Genomic DNA, 18563 nt, shown 5'->3' on the forward strand with positions numbered 1-18563 from the left:
CTATAAAAAAATAAATATTATATAAATTAAGAGAGAGAAAATATAATTGAATAGATAAAAAATAAGAGAAATAAAATAATAATCTTTTAAAATAGATTAGATTATTGTTAATAAGATTAGGTTGAAAAATAAACTTTTAAAAAAAGAAAACAATTGTAAACACTTTTTTTAGGTGGCCGTTAAGAATGCTCTTGAGAGTCCAAAAGCATCAACGCATCAAAATTTATAAAATTTCTTGTGATCTCATTTTCTATGTCTCTATGGACTATGACCTCACCCATTACGGGTTCCTCTGTGTATTTACTCCTATTTAATCGATTGAATCAAATCACCAATTCATCAATTTGTTTGCACATCTTCAACACTTCACTCACAAAACATAACAGGAAATAGTGTAATTTAAGCACAAAAATGGCAGCAAGTGTTAGGAGAATCAAATTGGGTACTCAAGGTTTAGAAGTTTCTGCTCAAGGTCTAGGATGTATGGGAATGTCTGCCTTTTATGGCCCTCCTAAATCTGAGGAAGAAATGATCCCGCTAATTCACCATGCTATTAATTGTGGTATCACTTTTCTTGATACTTCAGATGTTTATGGACCTCATACCAATGAAATTCTTATTGGCAAGGTAATTTACTTATTACCCATCTCAATTTCTGGGCTTTTCTCTTTCTTTTTACTTTTCCTATATAAGGTTTCAATCTCGATTTTTAGGGTTTATGCTAATTTGGGGGTTTTTTATATAATTTTCTGTTGATCTTTTGTGGATAGTTATTGAATTTAGCAAGCTTTGATTATTTCTTTTGACGATTATGTGCTACTTACTTGATTGTTTTTAGGGTTTTAGTGTGTTGATTGAATTGATTGTGTGATGGCTATTTTTGGGTATGTGATGAATTTTGGTATTGGAATTGGAAATTTATTGTTGATCAAATATTGGGTTTGTTGGCTTGTGATTTATATGGCTGTTTTTTATACTCCTTTTCCGAGTTTTGATGATGTGAATTGAACAGGCCTTAAAAGGAGGCTGGAGGGAGAAAGTGGAATTAGCTACTAAATTTGGTGTCAAATTTTCAGATGGGAAAGGATCAGTTCATGGTGATCCTGCATATGTTAGGGCTGCTTGTGAGGGAAGCTTGAAACGACTCGATATGGACTGCATTGATCTCTATTATCAACACCGTATCGATACCAAAGTTCCCATTGAAATCACGGTGTGTCTGTTTGCTCCATGCAGTTTATCTTTGTGTAATGAAATTTTGATCTTTGCTTTCTATAAATTTCATGTTTTCAATAATTTACTCAAGTTTTGGTCCTCAGTCTAGCTGTATGGAGAGGAGGGTCTAAGATCAGAAATTTTCGCAACAACATGGGCTGGGTTGGTGGGTGGGGGGGTGTGTTGGTTGTTGGTTAAGGATTCATTCTTATATCTATAGTTGTTGTCCTAAACCAAATTGGAACTAAATGGGAAAAATGGTTTATAGTTGATTGAGAATGATACTACTTTTAGTTTGTGTTTGTGTGTTTGGCAAAACTAAACCTTACTTTCCCCACTTGAATGTATGTTATACCCTGTTGGGAAATAACTTACATGTTATCCCACATCGAAGAATTAAAAGAGGTTGACTAACATATGAGTTTGATGGGCTACTCTACTCCTCCTATTACGAATTTGTTTTAGGATGAACCTGATCGAGGTTGTTGTGTACAAACCCAATATAAATTTATCACAACCAAGAACTATACTGCTTGGCTTCATAAGGATAAGAGGATGTATTATGCAACAGTACACCAGGCTATTTTAGACTATGCAAGTGTCATGTCGTGTATTGAAGGACCGTAAACATCGACACATTACACATGGGGTGTGTAGGAGTGTTAAGGTAACAGCCCGAGAACCACCAATCATAATTAACTCTATAGTTTATCCTTAATGGTTTGGTAATTGGCAGAGGGTTATTCCATGAAAAGCTATATTGCACTTAGTTGCTAGAGTTATTATACGACATGTGAACCTCTGTAGAGAGCATTTTTGCCTTTTCATACTCTGCTTTCAGGAGTTATTGCTACACTGTCTTATGTTACTTGGACTCTTGATTTTGCTTCATGTGTCTGTGTCCGATCCTTGATGCTTGGACATTGGTACGACACTTAGACACTTTATTTTAGGCGTAAAATTGAATATTTAGACGTATCTAACACTTGGACACGTACCAGTGTTCGACATCAGTACCTGAGTCCAAGTAACATAGGTACTAAGATTGCCTCATATAAAGCGACAAAAATGTAAAACTAGTTCGTAATGCTTTTCTCCTCTAATTAGGTGAAATGTTACCTTAGATGGGAGAACTGAAAAAACTAGTCGAGGAGGGTAAAATAAAGTACATAGGGCTATCTGAAGCATCGGCCTCAACCATCAGAAGAGCACATGCAGTTCACCCCATATCAGCAGTCCAGTTGGAATGGTCCTTATGGACAAGAGATGTGGAGAAAGACATAATCCCTACCTGCAGGTGGGATGTCTCAGATATTAACTAAATGTTAAAACATGGGAACTTTATGATCATTCATCACTAATCAGAGTTCTGACTTGTTTCTTTCTTTGCGTAGGGAACTTGGGATTGGGATTGTGGCATACAGTCCTCTAGGAAGAGGTTTTCTCTCTACAGGGCCCAAGATAACAGAGAAGTTTTCAGAGGCCGACTACCGTCAGGTTTGTTTGTTATATTGCTCATGGCTATATTTTTTTTCGCAATATATCAACAAGTGTATATTTTTGCAATATACCAGCATAACCAATTTGGAGCAGGGGCTGTTTGAGGCCTGCACCTGTTACCCGCAGCCTCAGTTTCATACATTTTACTTTAGTTTTTTCTCTTCTGTAACTAGCTTTTCGCTGACTGCAAAGTATCAAACCTTTCCAGCATTTTCTTCTGTGTGCCTGCCTTTCCTATCCTTCCAAGTTCACTTCCTATTTCCGTTGAAGCTTGTAAGGGGAGATGAAACTAGACATGGCTGCCACTGGGTATTGTGTCGTTCTAAAAAAAAGGGTCTGGTTCGGTTCATAACCCTTATAGCAAGCAAGTCCACCATGTTGGTTTTGGGTAGGCAGATTGACTTCACAAATAATAAATGGCCTACGAAATAAAACAGTGGGTGCACACACAAATGACTAGTAAATAAAAGAAATTCAAAAACAAATATATTTATAATTATCATAAAAATCTATCAAAATTTATAATCATTTTTTTAACCCAATACCCTCATGTACGGCCGCCAGATTGCACTTGGGTCCACCACTAGGTATTGGTCATGTTATTGTTATTGGAAAATTAACTCACATGTGATCTGGTATGGTCAGCTTTGCCGGACTTAGATGGAACTGGCCTATTCTTTGCTGTCTCTTGTTAACCACATCATTACCTTCTTTGGTTATTACTTCGTAATGAACTTATTCATTCGTAGCTCTAAGTCAATCAACCTGCTCATTTTTTCGTCCAGCATTTTCCACGGTTCAAGCCGGAGAATGTTGAGCACAACAAACACATATTTGAGCGAGTCTGTGAAATCGCGGCCAGAAAAGGATGCACCCCCGCCCAGTTAGCCCTTGCATGGGTTCATCACCAGGGAGATGATGTATGTCCGATTCCCGGAACTACTAAGATCGAGAATTTAAACCAGAACATTGGAGCTTTATCTGTAAAGCTATCTCCCGAAGACATGGCTGGGCTGGAAACCCTTGCATCTGACGACAGTGTTAAGGGTGATCGATACGGAGGTCTTTCTCCTTCATGGATGAATTCAGAAACTCCACCTTTGTCATCATGGAAACCTGAATGAACTTGTTCATTTGCATCTTGTTCAGATCGGTAGTGCATCGATTTTATTTTAGGTCACATGAATATATGATCGTCTTTGTTTGATCCTTTTTTCTGTTTTTCGTGTCAATTTTGTACAAGAGTACTCTGTATAACTATCGTTTACATAATGTAATGAGCTTGAATAAATCGTTTACGATTGATACTGGGTTTTATGCACATTTAGTTGAGTTTCTCTTGATTATTGTTGTGTTGACATGAAATTTTATTTATCGTAAGTGCACAATATACGTGCTTAACGGGTTGAAATACTCGTTGTTTGTCACTAGACTGGAGAACTTCAGACGGCCATCATTTCTTGCTCGAATGTCAGAATTATGCTTCTACTATATCATTTGAAAGCTCTTGGAGTATTATTCCGAACACTGCTAGACTTGAATCAATACAGGCTTCATATTAAAAGTTATGGGCAAAAGAGTGAACATTTATCGAATTTCATCTCAAAGTTTTTGCATTTGAACACTCTTTAGCTCTTGACATATCATCATAAACATTTAGCAAGAAACGATAAAAAACACTCGAAATCAGAATGAAAACTAAAATTTATAAAGTAGCATAAATCTTTCCATATAATATAATTCATGAAAATATGTGCAAATAATTGCACTTACACTAATTTTTTATTTTTGTCCCATATCTCTACTACTTTTTAAAAATTCAACCATAGAATTTCCTATTCTTTTAATATCTTATCTCTATGATTACTGCTCGTTGTAAATTCATAAAGACAAATGCGAATCACTATCATCATATATATGCAGTACATCCCACTTATAAGAACCATAATAAAGGTTTAAAAAGAGTTTTTAAACAACAAACTACATCCTTATCAAAAAAGATTGCGATCAATAACCTTCGAGCCTCGGGTCGAATACACACAAATGAGTGTACAGTGTACTTCCCAAAGTAAGAGATGTGTCCCCAAACTAAAAATGGCGACTATGGTAATGGACTTGTTTTTCACAATGTGATTTGCTAAGCAATAATTAGGAAAATTTGCAAAGAAACACCTTTTAAAACCCCTTTTTTGTAAAGAAACACCTTTTATAATTTTTTTTGTAAAAAAACACCTTTTAAGAGACTTTTTAAAAAAAAAACACCTTAAATCAGTTTTCGGTTTGGCAACTGATTTAAGGTGTTTTTTTTTAAAAAAAGTCTCTTAAAAGGTGTTTTTTTACAAAAAAAATTATAAAAGGTGTTTCTTTACAAAAAAAAAAATTTTTTAAATTATTATTATTTTTATTTTGTTTTTATTATTATTATTATTATTATTATTGTTAATTTTTTTTTAAAATTTTTTTTTAAATTTTTTTTATATAATAATAAAAATAAAATTTTTTAAAAAAATAATATTAATAATAAAAATAAAAATAAAAATAAAAACAAAAATTTTAAAAATAGTTAAAAAAATTAAAAAAAATTAATAATAGTAAAAAAAATAAAAAGTATAAAAAAAATATAAAATAACAATAATAATAATTAAAAAAATAATAATAATAATAAAATTAAAAATAAATATAAAATTTTAAAAATATTTTTTTAAAAAAAAAAAGAATAATAATATTTATTATTATTATTAATATTATTATTATTATTATTATTATTATTATTATTATTATTATTATTATTATTATTATTATTATAATTCTTTTTTTTTAAAAAAAAATTTTTAATTTTATTTTTCTTTTTAATTTTATTATTATTATTATTATTTTTTAATTATTATTATTGTTATTTTATATTTTTTTATAATTTTTTTTTATTATTATTAATTTTTTTTAAATTTTTTTTAACTTTTTTTAAAATTTTTGTTTTTATTTTTATTTATATTTTTATTATTAATATTATTTTTTGAAAAAAATTTTTATTTTTATTATTATATAAAAAAATTTTTTTAAAAAAAAATTAATAATAATAATAATAATAATAATAATAATAATAATAATAATAATAATAATAATAAAAACAAAAATAAAAAAAATAATAATTAAAATTTTTTTTTTATTATTTAAAAGAAACACCTTTTAAAACCTCTTTTTTGTAAAGAAACACCTTTTATAATTTTTTTGTAAAAAAACACCTTTTAAACGACTTTTTTTAAAAAAAAAACATCTTAAATCAGTTTCCGGTGATTTTTGTCAACTTTCCGGCGTTGACTGGCATAGTCAACGCCGGAAAGTTGACAAAAGTCACCGGAAACTGATTTAAGGTGTTTTTTTTTTAAAAAAAGTATCTTAAAAGGTGTTTTTTTACAAAAAAAATTATAAAAGGTGTTTCTTTACAAAAAAAGGAGTTTTAAAAGGTGTTTCTTTGCAAATTTCCCCAATAATTATTTATATTTTTGACTTCTATAGATTACACACTCCTCTACAACCATCCATCCATGAATTAAAATCTACTCAGAACTCAACTTTCATCATTCACCACCATCACTATCTCCTCTCCACACATTTCCATTGTTCACTTCCAAAAATAAATTTTTTTTAAAAAAAGGAAAACACAATAGTGAAATTGTGATAACATAAGTTATGGGCTTAGAATTCTATTTTGATGAGGGTTTCTAGAGTCCTATACAAATCTCTCTTAACCTACTAATTGTATTTTGTATTCGATTTTTTTCCCCATATATTAAAATCTGTTTTCTCTGCCTAGCTAACACAGTATTACGCTGAATCTGTGTCTGATATTTATTATTTTCTGTTTATCTTTTTTGCGTTTGTTAAAACAGAAACAATCCCAAAAATGACAACAACTACTTCAATTAAGAGGATACAACTAGGCACTCAAGGCCTTGAAGTTTCAGCTCAAGGTCTAGGTTGTATGTCAATGTCTGCTTTTTATGGGCCTCCTAAACCTCAAGATGAAATGATTCCACTTATTCATCATGCTATTAGCTCTGGCATTACCTTTCTTGATACATCTGATGTTTATGGACCTCATACCAATGAAATTCTTCTTGGCAGTGTACTTTTCTAACTACCATTCTTTTGTGCATTTTGGTATTGTTTTGATGCTAATCATTTGTTATCACTAATAAACTTAAGTTTGCTCATATCTGATTTCAAAATCCTGTCTAAATGGGAGTCATTAACTTTCTTGGCCTAACAAAATGTTACGGACACTTGTGAGTAGTCATTTTGTAAGATTTTGGTGATAATCTTTTGTTATTGCTGATAAAGGTAAGATATTTTCATCAATCTTTTTGAAATTATTTTTAAGTGGGGGTCATTAATGACATTATTTGGGAGTCATTAATGACGTTATATAATGAAGTATTTATTGTTTTTTATTATTTTAGTTTTAATTTGATCTTTTGTTATTTTCAAAAAGGTAATATAGGTAATTTTATATTAACGATATTGGTTTAATAAAATATAGTGTTATATGGGTATTCATTTTGGTATTATTTAAGTGCTAATCTTTTGTTATAAACGACAAGAATAAGGTTTCATACATATATTGCATACATACAAATTCAAATTTTTTCTAGTTGCGTCATTAATGGCATATAGTTTGATGAAATCTACTAGCCTTTGTGGGCAGTCATTTTGGTATAATGTTTTGTTATGGTAAAGGTAAAGTTGCATCATGCATCTTTTGTGGTATTAGGTTAATCAATGAAATGTGGTCTTTTGTGCGTCGTCATTGAATTTTGCAAGGTTTATTGATTGTTGGCAAACTTGCTTCTGGGTTCTAGTATGTACTTGAATTGGTCTAACAATATATTGCTCGTTTTATTTATACTGCATTATTAAGTGAAAAAATTCTTACATTATAATCTGAAATGATGTAAAATATGTGGAATAAACGACTTATCTGGTTTTTCATTGTGATATATATATATATATATATATATATATATATATATATATATATATATATATATATATATATATATATATATATATATATATATATATATATTGTGAATTAAGCAGGCAATGAAAGATGGATGGATGGAAAAAATGGAATTGGCTACTAAATTTGGAGTACAATTTATAGATGGAAAAGTAACAATCCATGGTGATCCTTCATATGTAAGGGCTGCTTGTGAGGGAAGCTCCCATTGAAGTCACGGTTTGTACATTTGCTCCCATTATTATCTCTGTAAGTTGAAGTAGCTAATTCAACTTTCTCCCTCCACCCTCCTCTCAAGGCCTGCTCAATCAGATCATCAAAACTCAGATTCTTCATGTTTGAGAATATAACCATCAGCTTAAGCTTTTGGTTGAATTGGTTTCTTGACATGATATCAAAGCGTGTGATAAGAGGTCACGGGTTCGAAATTCAACCACCACTCATTTAAAGTGGAATATTTAGCACCAGGTATGAGAAGGGCATGTGTTGCATTCACACTTCTAGTCCAAAAGGCTCTTGTGTGAGGGTGCGTGTTAGAGAATATAACACATCATGGGGCCTCAACCATCAGCTTAAGCTTTTGGTTGAATTGGTTCTTTGACACTTCATTATCATCATCATCATAATTATAATTACCATACTCAATATATCCGGCTCATACAAGCTATGATCGGTCTAAGGTGGGAAAGGATGGAAAACCATACCCTTATCATCAAGACTCATACCATGAGCGGCAAATTCAGCCAGATGTATCACAAGATAACAAACCCAAAGTTCTATATGTTGGGGTTATTTCAAAGTTAAGTTAGGTTACTTTACTTTATAGCGAGTGATTTAAATAGTAAGATTTTGCTCCCTTATTTTTAGTTGGTTATAGTTATTTCTAATATTTATAAATTAAATTGTCTCATAAATTAATTTAATTATCACAATATTAGTAATATAATCACTTAGTTTTATCCCTAAATTTACAATATTTTAATTTCATCACTACCAACAAAAACGTCCCAATTTCAATGACAATCGCAGACTCCTAAAACCCAAAAAGCAATCGGATTTGTAGCACATAATCGACAAATCAATCAGTAAAATTCAATAACTACACACAAAACATCATCAAAAATAAGCATAAACTGTTAAGTATAGCAAGGAAGATGTTCATACTAAAAGTCAGCAAACCAAGGACATAATCATTCCACAGCCAGAAGCTCAACATACTAGCCTACAGTCAGCCCCTATCAACAGCAAGTGCAACAATAACTTCAGAAGAGCTACAAATTGATCAGTTGGTAATTTGATCATTGGATAATGAATCGACTAAATAGGAGTAAATGAGTAAATGTAGGAAAAAATAGCGTAATGGGTGAGGTCATACACTCATACTCCGCAATTTAGAAAATTCTGCTGCTTTGACTTCTTTCACATTTTAACAATACTCCCATCATCCGTCCAACATCAACCATCGAGTACCCATATTTATCACTGAAATTTAAAAAAATACAATCTTTTAAATGTCAAATACGTAATTTAAATATGAATGATTAAAATAATATATTGAATTGCGTAATAAAGTAAAATATAACAAGTATAATAGAACGAAGGAAGTACATAAGAGCTATTATAAATGTCTTTTCGTGAAATTATCTCAAAACAATAAGTTAAACTATTTTTAATTAAACTAATATATAAGAAACATCTCATGAGTCGCACAAAAAGTGCCACTGAACCTAGGAGGAGTTGCACAAAAAATACGACTGTTTCGTGGGTTCAGTCGCACTTTTTGTGCGACTCCACCTAGGTTCAGTGTGTGACTCTTCCTAGGTTCAGTCACACTTTTTGTGCGCCTCGTATTTTTTAAAAAATTTTTAATTACATTAAAATAGAAATTACCTCGAGTTTTTGTTAACGACTCCTCCTAGGTTCAATCGCACTTTAGCTCCAATTAATTTTATGTGTAGATTTTGTGTTTTTTGAAGTGATAAAAGTGTATTGAGTGAGTTTGTAGTGTTTTATAGAAGTTTTAAAATTTTTAAGTCCAAGGGCATTTTTGTCATTTTATTAAATTAATTTAAAATAGGGGCGGCGATAAAATGGAAAGGGTAGCGAAAAATAATAATTGGGTAAAATAACACAATCCTTAAACATCGCCACAATTTTCATTTTATCGACACCCCCTAAAAAAATTATGATTTTGCCTATGGACTTAAAATATCTTACATATACTCTAAAGTCTAACCTCACTAAATAACACATTTATCACACTTAAAAAACAAAATTATAACATAAATTTTTTTTAGCAAAAGCTAAGGAATTCAATTCGCAAACAAATAATCGAGGTAATTTTTATTCGAATCGTATTATTTTAAATTTAAAAAAAGTGAGTCGCACTCGACTCGACTGCGGGTCAGTCGCATGAAACCCGCGGTCAAGTCGCGTGCGACTCACCCAATTTTTTTTTCTAAATTTTATTTTTGGAAATAATATACTTAATATTACTCCCTCCGTTCTTTTTTGATCTTGCACTTTGGGTTTTTCACACATATTAAGGAGGATAGAATCTTTGGGTTGTAGTGGGTATTATTTTAATTAAATTGTAGTGTGAAGTAATGATTATATTGGAAGTATGAGATTGTAGTGGGTATTATTTTAATTAAATAGTAGTGTGAAGTAATGATTGTATTGAAAGTATGAGAGAGAAAATAATTATAAATGAAAGAAAAGGGGTACATTAAAAGAAAATGGGGGGTTTTAAGGGGTAAAAGTGGGATAAAAACTTTTTAAAAATAGAAAGTATTCTAAAGTGGAAGAACTTTTGAAACTACCCGTTATAATAATGTGGAAGATTAAACAGGAACGGAGGGAGTACTATTTATAAGATTTTTTTTATTTTTTTCATTTTGTTTTAGTAATTCTCTTTCTTTAATTATGATGCTTTTATTTGTTGGACTAAAATTATAAAAAAAAATAGATGACAGTTGTATATTAACTAAGTTCCACCCCTGGTTATGTATACAATTCTAATCGATCGATCAATCATACATTATCTCAATCATACATTATCTGTTAGAGTACTATAACCATCAACTTAAGTTTTTGATTGAGTTGGTTCCTTGACATGATATTAAAAGCTAGCATGACAAGAAGTTAAAAGGGTTTGAATTTCAACCACCCTTCATTTAAAGTGCAATATTTATTATTAGATATAAGGGATGCATGTGTTGCATCTACACTTTAGACTCTCGTGTGATAGGACTTGTTACTAGTTAGAGTTGATTCGCTGACATTATCCACATCCAAAATTACTATATAAAGCAGATCAAATAACCAAGATCAAGCAACTTAAGTAGAAGTAATAAACTTGTATATTGAACTTTGAACAGAATTCACATACAAAGGAGAAAAACAAGGCATTCCAATGTAGAGCACCCCTAATTTCTGCCTTTCTAAGTCCTAATTTTATACAGAAGTGTAAAAGAAATCAGTATATTTACCGACAAACTGTACATAATCTGGGTGTGTTACTACTTACCAGAAACTATCATCCACTCCTGTTCTCGTTGATTTTGGATCATCTTCAATTTCTTCCTCCATCTCCAACTCCGGTTCGTCAAATTCAGGCGACTCGACAGCAGCAAGGTTCTTCAAGTCCACAACGGAAAGCTCATCTAAATGCCTAACAACCAAATCTGCAGCCCCAAGCTCATACACAGGATGCTTGCTAGCAACCGCAACACACTTCATTCGCGCATCATGAGCAGCTTCGATGGTTTGATTCGAGTTCCCAAACACAATGCACCTTTCGGGTATGAATTTCAGAGTTTGTGCAGCATATACAAACATCTCAGGATCTGGCTTACCCCTATGAACATCTTCAGCAGCCACAATCACACTAAACACCCCTTCAATCCCAATATCCCTAATTGCAGCCTCCAGATTCTTCCTAGGACGGGTAGATACAAGCGCCATGGGGATCTTGTATGCCATTAGAACATCCACAAATTCCCGTGATCCAGATCTCAATCTGTAGATTCCAACTTGCAAATGTAATTCTTGATAAATCTCTTCTTTCCTAGACGTTAATCTTCGTACTTTAGACGGATCTCTAGACCAGCATAGAACTTCAGAAATGGCTTGTTCATTTTTCATTCCTTCGATTCTGTTAAGGAGGAAAGCCGGCGGTGGTGATTTTCCTTCCTCTTCGGAAAGAGCTAACCATGCCTGCTTCTCAAGATCAGGATGATCATCGATTATCACTCCTTCCCATTCAAATATAGCACCTAACCATCCACAACCCATCAATTCTAACCTAAGTAATGGATTGTGTATAGATGGATTATCCGCCTTGTTATTCGGCGGCCATACTCCTGGTCTCAGATCGGTATCACTATCATTGCGGTAGTTCCAAGATCGTAGGATTCCGTCCTTTTCTTTATACGAGTAAGCTTCCTTTGTCAATTCCATTGCAAAAGCTTTGATCAAACTCCTTGATCCCTTCTTGCATAAGCATTGATTCAAACCAATCTTTCTACCTATAAATGTACCCATCGGCAATCGCGAACTCTCAATTGATGTTCTTCTGCAGCCGGAATCAACCAGAGCCCGGCTACCACAAGGCGGCCAACACCCTATAAAAGATGTGGTTGCAATTGCCTCAACCATTTTCACTAATTATCAACTCAATTAATCACAAATTCACAATTCCTGTATAATAATCACGAACTCTCCTCTAATCTCACTGTTACTAAAAATTCAACGATTCACCAAAATTTACACAACTAATTACAAACAGAAAGAAATTATATCAAAGATTTTTACTCTAAACTCTAAATTTCAAGCGTATATGTTGATGTATACAACAATACAATGGCCAATTAGAAAGAAAACTATATCAAAGATTCTTTAATCTAAAACTCAACCAACCAGAGTATGAGTATCCCAAAAAATTCAAATTGGAAGAACCCTCAACAACAATAATTATTCACATATATATAAAACTCCTATCCACAAATTATTTACAAAGAGATAGGAGTGACACTGTTACAAGAAACCTTTAGCTGGAAATTTGGAGGAAGATTTGAGAATTATTGAAAGATTATTCAAGAATATAAAGGAAATATTTATGTTATTTCTATTTTCAGGAAAATAAAAAGAAATTAAATTGATGAAAATAAATAAATAATGTGGATAAGAGCAACCGCTTTTGATTAATAATATTAATAATAATAAATTATTGTTTTTATTATTGCGTCAACTACCGGTTGGACAATGGAGTTGGGCTTTGGTAATTGGAATATACTTTCTCTTTATTTGAAGCAAAGAGAAATTGTAAATTTTTAAAAATTTAATGATAAATATAAAGAGAAAATACATTGTGTGAATAAAATAAAAGAGTTAAAAATATATAAATAAAATTAAATATGATAAATTATTATCTACAAATAAATATTTACAAAATAAATTGGACATACTAAAATAATAATTGATTCAAAGTTAGTGGGACTCGTTTTTATTCTTGACTCTTGATGCTTTACTTATCGTTCTTGATGACTACTTGCTTTACCCTCAAGTTTTAAATTAGTATCATCTTTTTTGAGTATTCTTTTTATCTTCTTTAAGAATATAGATATATAAATTATGGAAATTGAGGAGAGTTGTCTTAAATATTTTAAAAGTCTTGTTTTGATTGAAAATTTTGGCCCTTAATAATAAAATATTAACTTTAATAATTAATATTTTTTTATTATTTTTTTGCAACTTTGCACGAGATTAATAAAATGGACTCATATAATCAGTTAATTTTTTAATTGATTACTTCGAGATTTTAAATAATCAATCACTTTATGATCATAAGTGATCACTTTAAGATTATAAAAGATATCTCTTTGATAATACTATAACACAGACACTATGTTAAGATAACAACTTAAGAGAGAAAAGAATGGAAAGGAAGGGGAAGGAAAGGAAGAGAATGGAAGGGAAGAAACACTTGTTTGTTTAGAAAGGAAGTCAGAAATGAAATGAAGCGAGATAACATAGTTTTCCTTTCAAATCTTTTCAACTTTAGAAAGATTGATATCTTAACATAAAAACATTCATCAAATTCCAGAAAAGATTAATAATGCGGAAATAAAGATTAAGATAAAGATCTGAATTTTTGAATACTGTTTGTATTAGTTAACTAAAGCAATTATAGCCCTATTTATACAATGATTAAGAGAACTAAACAGGGAAACAAAAATATTCTATGTTATAGTTACAAATCATAATATTCTCTAAATATTCTATGTTATAATTATAGCCCTATTCTATGTTAACAAAAATATTCTATGTTATAATTACAAATCAGAACGAAGAGGACATTCGTTGGCTGGCTAACTTCTTTAATATTATTTTGAGGACACATAAGATGCTAGAAGAATGGAGGAATAGCACACTAGTACCTCTATTTAAGATCAAAGGCGATGCGCAAGTATGTAGCAACTATAGAGGTATCAAACTTCTAAGCCACATAATGAAATTGTGGGAAAGAGTGATAGAGGGGAGAATTAGACAAGAAACGATGATTAGAGAGAACCAATTCGATTTTGTGCCACGAAGGTCAACCATTGAGGCAATTCATGTTTTGAGGAAAATGATGGAGAAATATAGGGAGCGAAAGAAAGATCTGCATATGGTGTTCATTGACTTGGAGAAAGCGTGTGATAGCATACCACAACGTGTCCTTTGGAATAGCCTCAAGGCTAGAGGTATTTTTTCAGTGTACATTGAGGCCATACGGGATATGTATAACAGAGTTTCGACTAGCATTCAAATACCGGTGGGGATAACAGAGCCTTTTTCGGTTAAAGTGGGACTACATCAGGGATTGGCTCTAAGCCTTTTCATTTTTACTGTCATAATGGAAGATATTTCTAAATCTATTTGGGAGACACTACCGTGGTGCATGATATTCGCGGACGACATAGTGCTGGTAGAAGAAACTAGAGAGGAGGTTAGTAACAAATTGGATAAGTGGAGGGAAGCTTTAAAAGGTAAAAGATTGCGCATTAGCCGTACGAAGACCGAGTATTTGCACTGTGACTTTAGTGGGACAACACCGGTAGGTGAACCAGAGGTGTCCATAGATGAAACAGTTGTTAAGAGTACAACCAAGTACAAGTATTTGGGATCGATCATTCAAAGGGATGGGGAGATTGACGGGGATGTAAATCATCGTATACAAGCGGGTTGGCTCAAGTGGCGAGCAGCCACCGCAGTGTTATGTGATAGAAAATTCCCAAGCAAGTTTAACGGAAAATTCTACCAGGCGGCAATCACATAACACTAGGGGACCATAAATATTATTAAAATATTAAAATGAGGATGAAAAATGTTATTTTGTCCAAAATTTGTGATATAAATGGAAAAATTATTTATGAGAATAACAAATGAAACACCCCAAAATGAAAAGTGAGAACTTTTTTAAGGAACGGAGTGAGTAATATCTTAAATAAGACGGATTAGAGAATCATGAGTGTAAAAAAACAAATATACAACAAAATAATCGATCAACATAAATTTGTTTTCATTAACATTTAGCAAAATTGGGTCTTGTGTCCACATTGATTTTTACATAATTATAAATTCTTTTTTAAGTCGGGTCAAATCGAATCGTAAGATCTATTTTAAACACTTGTATATGCAAATTTGGCAGCCTCACCCATGAGCAATGACAAATGAAGAAGCTGAATTAGCGTATGGATCAGGTCAGATCAACCCATTAAAGGCCATAAACTCGGGTCTTGTTTACGATGCCCATGTCAATGATTATGTGAAGTTTTTGTGCAGTGAAGGGCTAAACGAGACTTTAATTAGACTAATTACAGGTGAAAATTTGAGTTGTGAAGGAAATTTAACAAATTGGGATCTTAATTATCCTTCCATTGCTTTGTCTACAAGTTTAGGCCATTTTGACACTATGTTTAGTTGGGCAGTTACTAATGTTGGGTCAACAAATTCTACATACGAAGCAATAGTTGGATTGCCTCAAGGGCAAGCATTATCTATTAAAGAAGAACCATCTATTTTGAAATTTGATTCTCTTGGACAAAAAGTGTCCTACAATGTAAGGGTTAGTGGGACTATTGATATGAGGGCTTTAATGTTAGGTTCTTTGGTGTGGGATGATGGTGAACATCAAGTTAGAAGCCCTATTGTTGTTTTTAATTTGTCTTAGATTTTTGTGAATGGATAATAAAACTAACAACTTTTATGTGATTATAATAAATGATGGAATAATCAACAATAAGTTGAGCATGTCAATTGTAAGTTGTTGGCTAAGTGTTATTGTAAAAGGATCAAGTTGAGTTGTGTACATAATGATTTGTGGAATTTGAGCCATTTGTTAATATTGAGATTCTATTAAAAAAATCCAAGTTAAGGGATAATTTTCTATGGTTGATCTATAGGCATATGAGTGTATTTATAATTTTGTTTACCGTGCGCAATTGTCTTTATTCCCTCTTTGTGAGGTACAGGTATTGTATGTCCGCTTCTTTAAAAAAAAAATCTCTCACTTTAGACCCTATTTTATGTGGGATACTGGAATTGTCCTTTATTTTTACCTTTTATAAGAGATTATTAAGTAAAAGGTGTACAAGACTAAAAAAAAGTCCAAGGCTTGAAGATCGTCGAGTAGTAGAGATCAAGCTCAATAAATTGTCGAGTGCGCGATTTTTGAGTTTTAACGAATGTTGAGGGTACGACAACTCATCGATTTTAAATTCGACCCATCGTCGAGAACACGAGGTGAGCGAATTATGAGCAACTCATAACCTCAATTTTGGATCTTTCTAGTTATCTATTGCCAATAGATAGGATTGTTGTAAAATTGAGTAAAAGTATAAAGGGGGTTTGGGAAGTCAAATATAACCGACTTTTCAATACATCAAACACAATTTTTGTTGAGAGCCTTGTGAATTTTCTTTAAGAAATCTCTTTTTCTATCATCCTCTAGTAAAGCTTTGATCATTGTCTAAGAGTTTTGTGTCAATACACTTATTAATTAGCATTCAATATTGTATCTCAAAGCAAACTAATAAGTTCAATTATTTATACTTATTCAAGTTGAAATGAAAGCCTTAAGAGGTTATATCAATGAAAATCAAGATGAAAAACACAAAGAAAAACAATAGAAACAATGGACAACGATTTATGAGGTATCTTGGATACCTCCCCATCAACAATGGTTTATTTATAATTGAATTCAGCAATACAATGTATTAATAACCCTGTCTATCTTGAGAACAACCTCTCAAGATCACAATGCTAATTCAAAGAAAGAACACTCTCAAGTTTCTTACAAATGAACTAGCTCTCTCTCAATTTGTGTTGTTTGTGGTGATTTGATTTTATGAATGAAGTATTCTTTCATAGAGAAGCAATACATCATTCGAGAACCCCTCTTAATTTACCACTCAATGCATATTTAACTTCACAATAAACATGGCAATAAACGTTATACTGAACAAAGAATATAATGCACCCTTTAATGCACAAGAACAAAAGAGTTATGACCGTTGGAATGCTTCTGACACAACATGCTCGAATCAACAATACTATGCTCGAACGAGCAATCACTTTAGAAACACACTGCCTACTGCAGCGAAGGCTGCTCGAACGACCCAGTAAAGAGCTCGAACGAGCAGCAGCCCTTGAGACCTTTTGCTTTGTTTTCCGTTATTGCCTTGATCGAGCCAAGTACTTCCCATGCCTTGCCTTGTTCACGACATGGTTCTTCTCCCCTTAGTGAAAGCCTTAAACGCCCCACATTAAGCAGCTCATGTATCATTCCAAATCTCAATTCACTTCCATTCGACACATCCTCAAAGTCATTCTCTAAAGTACAAGCTAAGGCATGTTTGATTAAGTGATCAAATTCATCATCATTATTAAGAGTTTTGGCTCTTGCACTAACACATGTCAATTTCACTCCTTTCGTGATTATATTGGATGTTTTAATACACTTTTATTAAAATTTAAGTGTTATTACACCTTCATCGATGATTTTGTGATTTTATTATGTTTTTGTTATGAAAATGGAATTTTATGTTGATTATCAGGATAATGTATTAATAAGAGAGTGAAGGCCAGGAGAAAAAGCTCAAGATACCTGCCATTTGATAAGGATGCAAAAAAATATATATATAAATAAAGTTTCTACGAACAATAGCTGGTGGTAAAGTGGACTCATTGCTTTGCATTGCTTAAAAATGGCGGGTCGCCGCTAAGTTTTGAGAGGTGCTTTTAAAGATCGGAGATTAGCAACGATTCACTGTAGTTCTGGTGACAAAATAACTTTTAATTAACTATTAATATAATAGGACTGATGAAAATATGATGTTTAGTGAAATGAAACACCATTTTATTTTCCCCTGAAATAACTTATTTTGTACCTATATGTTAAATTGTATAATCGATAATTATATAATTAAATATTTAGTTTTGATAACAACAACATAACTTGTATTATTATTTGATTTTATATATATATATATATATATATATATATATATATCTTCATTTTAACATCTATGTAATTATATTTCCAAAATATTTATTCAACATTTTTTTTTCATTCATTAAAAAACTAAGTAAAAGAATTTTTTAAATTTTAAAAATTGAAGTTCTTGACATGATGGCACATCTATAATATATTTAGTATGTGCAAGTTGTTGACGAATTTTGGTAACAATGCGAGGATATCGGAAGGTAAATTGTTAGTTTAATGAATACACGCAAGGTTCTTATTATATTAAGACTAATGCTTTTAAAACAACATTCCAAATCT

General features: G+C 31.8%; 3 protein-coding genes across 8 annotated transcripts; 2 read left to right on the forward strand and 1 right to left on the reverse strand.

Annotated features, from left to right (window-relative positions):
* The first annotated feature begins 215 nt into the window (after positions 1 to 215).
* LOC130799114 (auxin-induced protein PCNT115-like) lies at positions 216 to 4058 on the forward strand. Of its 2 annotated transcripts, none has more exons than XM_057662186.1 (5): positions 216 to 627; positions 1013 to 1213; positions 2340 to 2512; positions 2610 to 2712; positions 3501 to 4058. In XM_057662186.1, exons 1-5 carry the CDS (start codon positions 412 to 414, stop codon positions 3837 to 3839), a joined length of 1032 nt encoding a protein of 343 aa, XP_057518169.1. In that variant the 5' UTR covers positions 216 to 411; the 3' UTR covers positions 3840 to 4058. The 2 variants fall into 2 exon arrangements, with proteins under 2 accessions (XP_057518169.1, XP_057518171.1); XM_057662188.1 differs by lacking the exon at positions 3501 to 4058 and adding an exon at positions 2924 to 3116 and having other exon boundaries at positions 252 to 627.
* A 2096-nt stretch (positions 4059 to 6154) lies between these two features.
* On the forward strand, positions 6155 to 18214 carry LOC130799116 (cucumisin-like). Of its 2 annotated transcripts, none has more exons than XM_057662189.1 (3): positions 6155 to 6841; positions 7816 to 7954; positions 15429 to 16105. In XM_057662189.1, exon 3 carries the CDS (start codon positions 15444 to 15446, stop codon positions 15948 to 15950), a length of 507 nt encoding a protein of 168 aa, XP_057518172.1. In that variant the 5' UTR covers positions 6155 to 6841; positions 7816 to 7954; positions 15429 to 15443; the 3' UTR covers positions 15951 to 16105. The 2 variants fall into 2 exon arrangements, 1 of the variants encoding a protein (XP_057518172.1); XR_009039212.1 differs by lacking the exon at positions 15429 to 16105 and adding an exon at positions 17836 to 18214 and having other exon boundaries at positions 6163 to 6841.
* Positions 7806 to 12894, reverse strand: LOC130799113 (5-amino-6-(5-phospho-D-ribitylamino)uracil phosphatase, chloroplastic-like). Of its 4 annotated transcripts, XR_009039211.1 has the most exons (4): positions 11265 to 12894; positions 9111 to 9217; positions 8900 to 8970; positions 7896 to 8035 (listed from the first exon to the last, which is right to left on the reverse strand). XR_009039211.1 is itself a non-coding variant. In XM_057662185.1 (3 exons), the coding sequence occupies exons 1-2, from the start codon at positions 12392 to 12394 to the stop codon at positions 9127 to 9129; spliced, it is 1221 nt and encodes a 406-aa protein (XP_057518168.1). In that variant the 5' UTR covers positions 12395 to 12894; the 3' UTR covers positions 7806 to 8970; positions 9111 to 9126. The 4 variants fall into 4 exon arrangements, 2 of the variants coding, with proteins under 2 accessions (XP_057518168.1, XP_057518167.1); XM_057662185.1 differs by having other exon boundaries at positions 7806 to 8970; XR_009039210.1 differs by having other exon boundaries at positions 8900 to 9217.
* Positions 18215 to 18563: the final 349 nt, after the last annotated feature.

This window comes from Amaranthus tricolor, chromosome 14 (genome assembly GCF_026212465.1).
Source record: "Amaranthus tricolor cultivar Red isolate AtriRed21 chromosome 14, ASM2621246v1, whole genome shotgun sequence".
Taxonomy (NCBI): Eukaryota; Viridiplantae; Streptophyta; class Magnoliopsida; order Caryophyllales; family Amaranthaceae; genus Amaranthus; species Amaranthus tricolor.

Bases quoted from the DNA above. Each gene is read 5' to 3' on its own strand.
- LOC130799114 (XM_057662186.1), top strand. From the start codon at position 412: ATGGCAGCAAGTGTTAGGAGAATCAAATTGGGTACTCAAGGTTTAGAA. The intron at 1,214-2,339 runs GTGTGTCTGTTT...ATGTTACCTTAG, and splicing joins AAGTTCCCATTGAAATCACG to ATGGGAGAACTGAAAAAACT. The intron at 2,713-3,500 runs GTTTGTTTGTTA...TTTTTCGTCCAG, and splicing joins CAGAGGCCGACTACCGTCAG to CATTTTCCACGGTTCAAGCC.
- LOC130799116 (XM_057662189.1), top strand. From the start codon at position 15,444: ATGACAAATGAAGAAGCTGAATTAGCGTATGGATCAGGTCAGATCAAC.
- LOC130799113 (XM_057662185.1), bottom strand. From the start codon at position 12,394: ATGGTTGAGGCAATTGCAACCACATCTTTTATAGGGTGTTGGCCGCCT. The intron at 9,218-11,264 runs GTAAGTAGTAAC...TTTAAATTTCAG, and splicing joins GGAGTGGATGATAGTTTCTG to TGATAAATATGGGTACTCGA.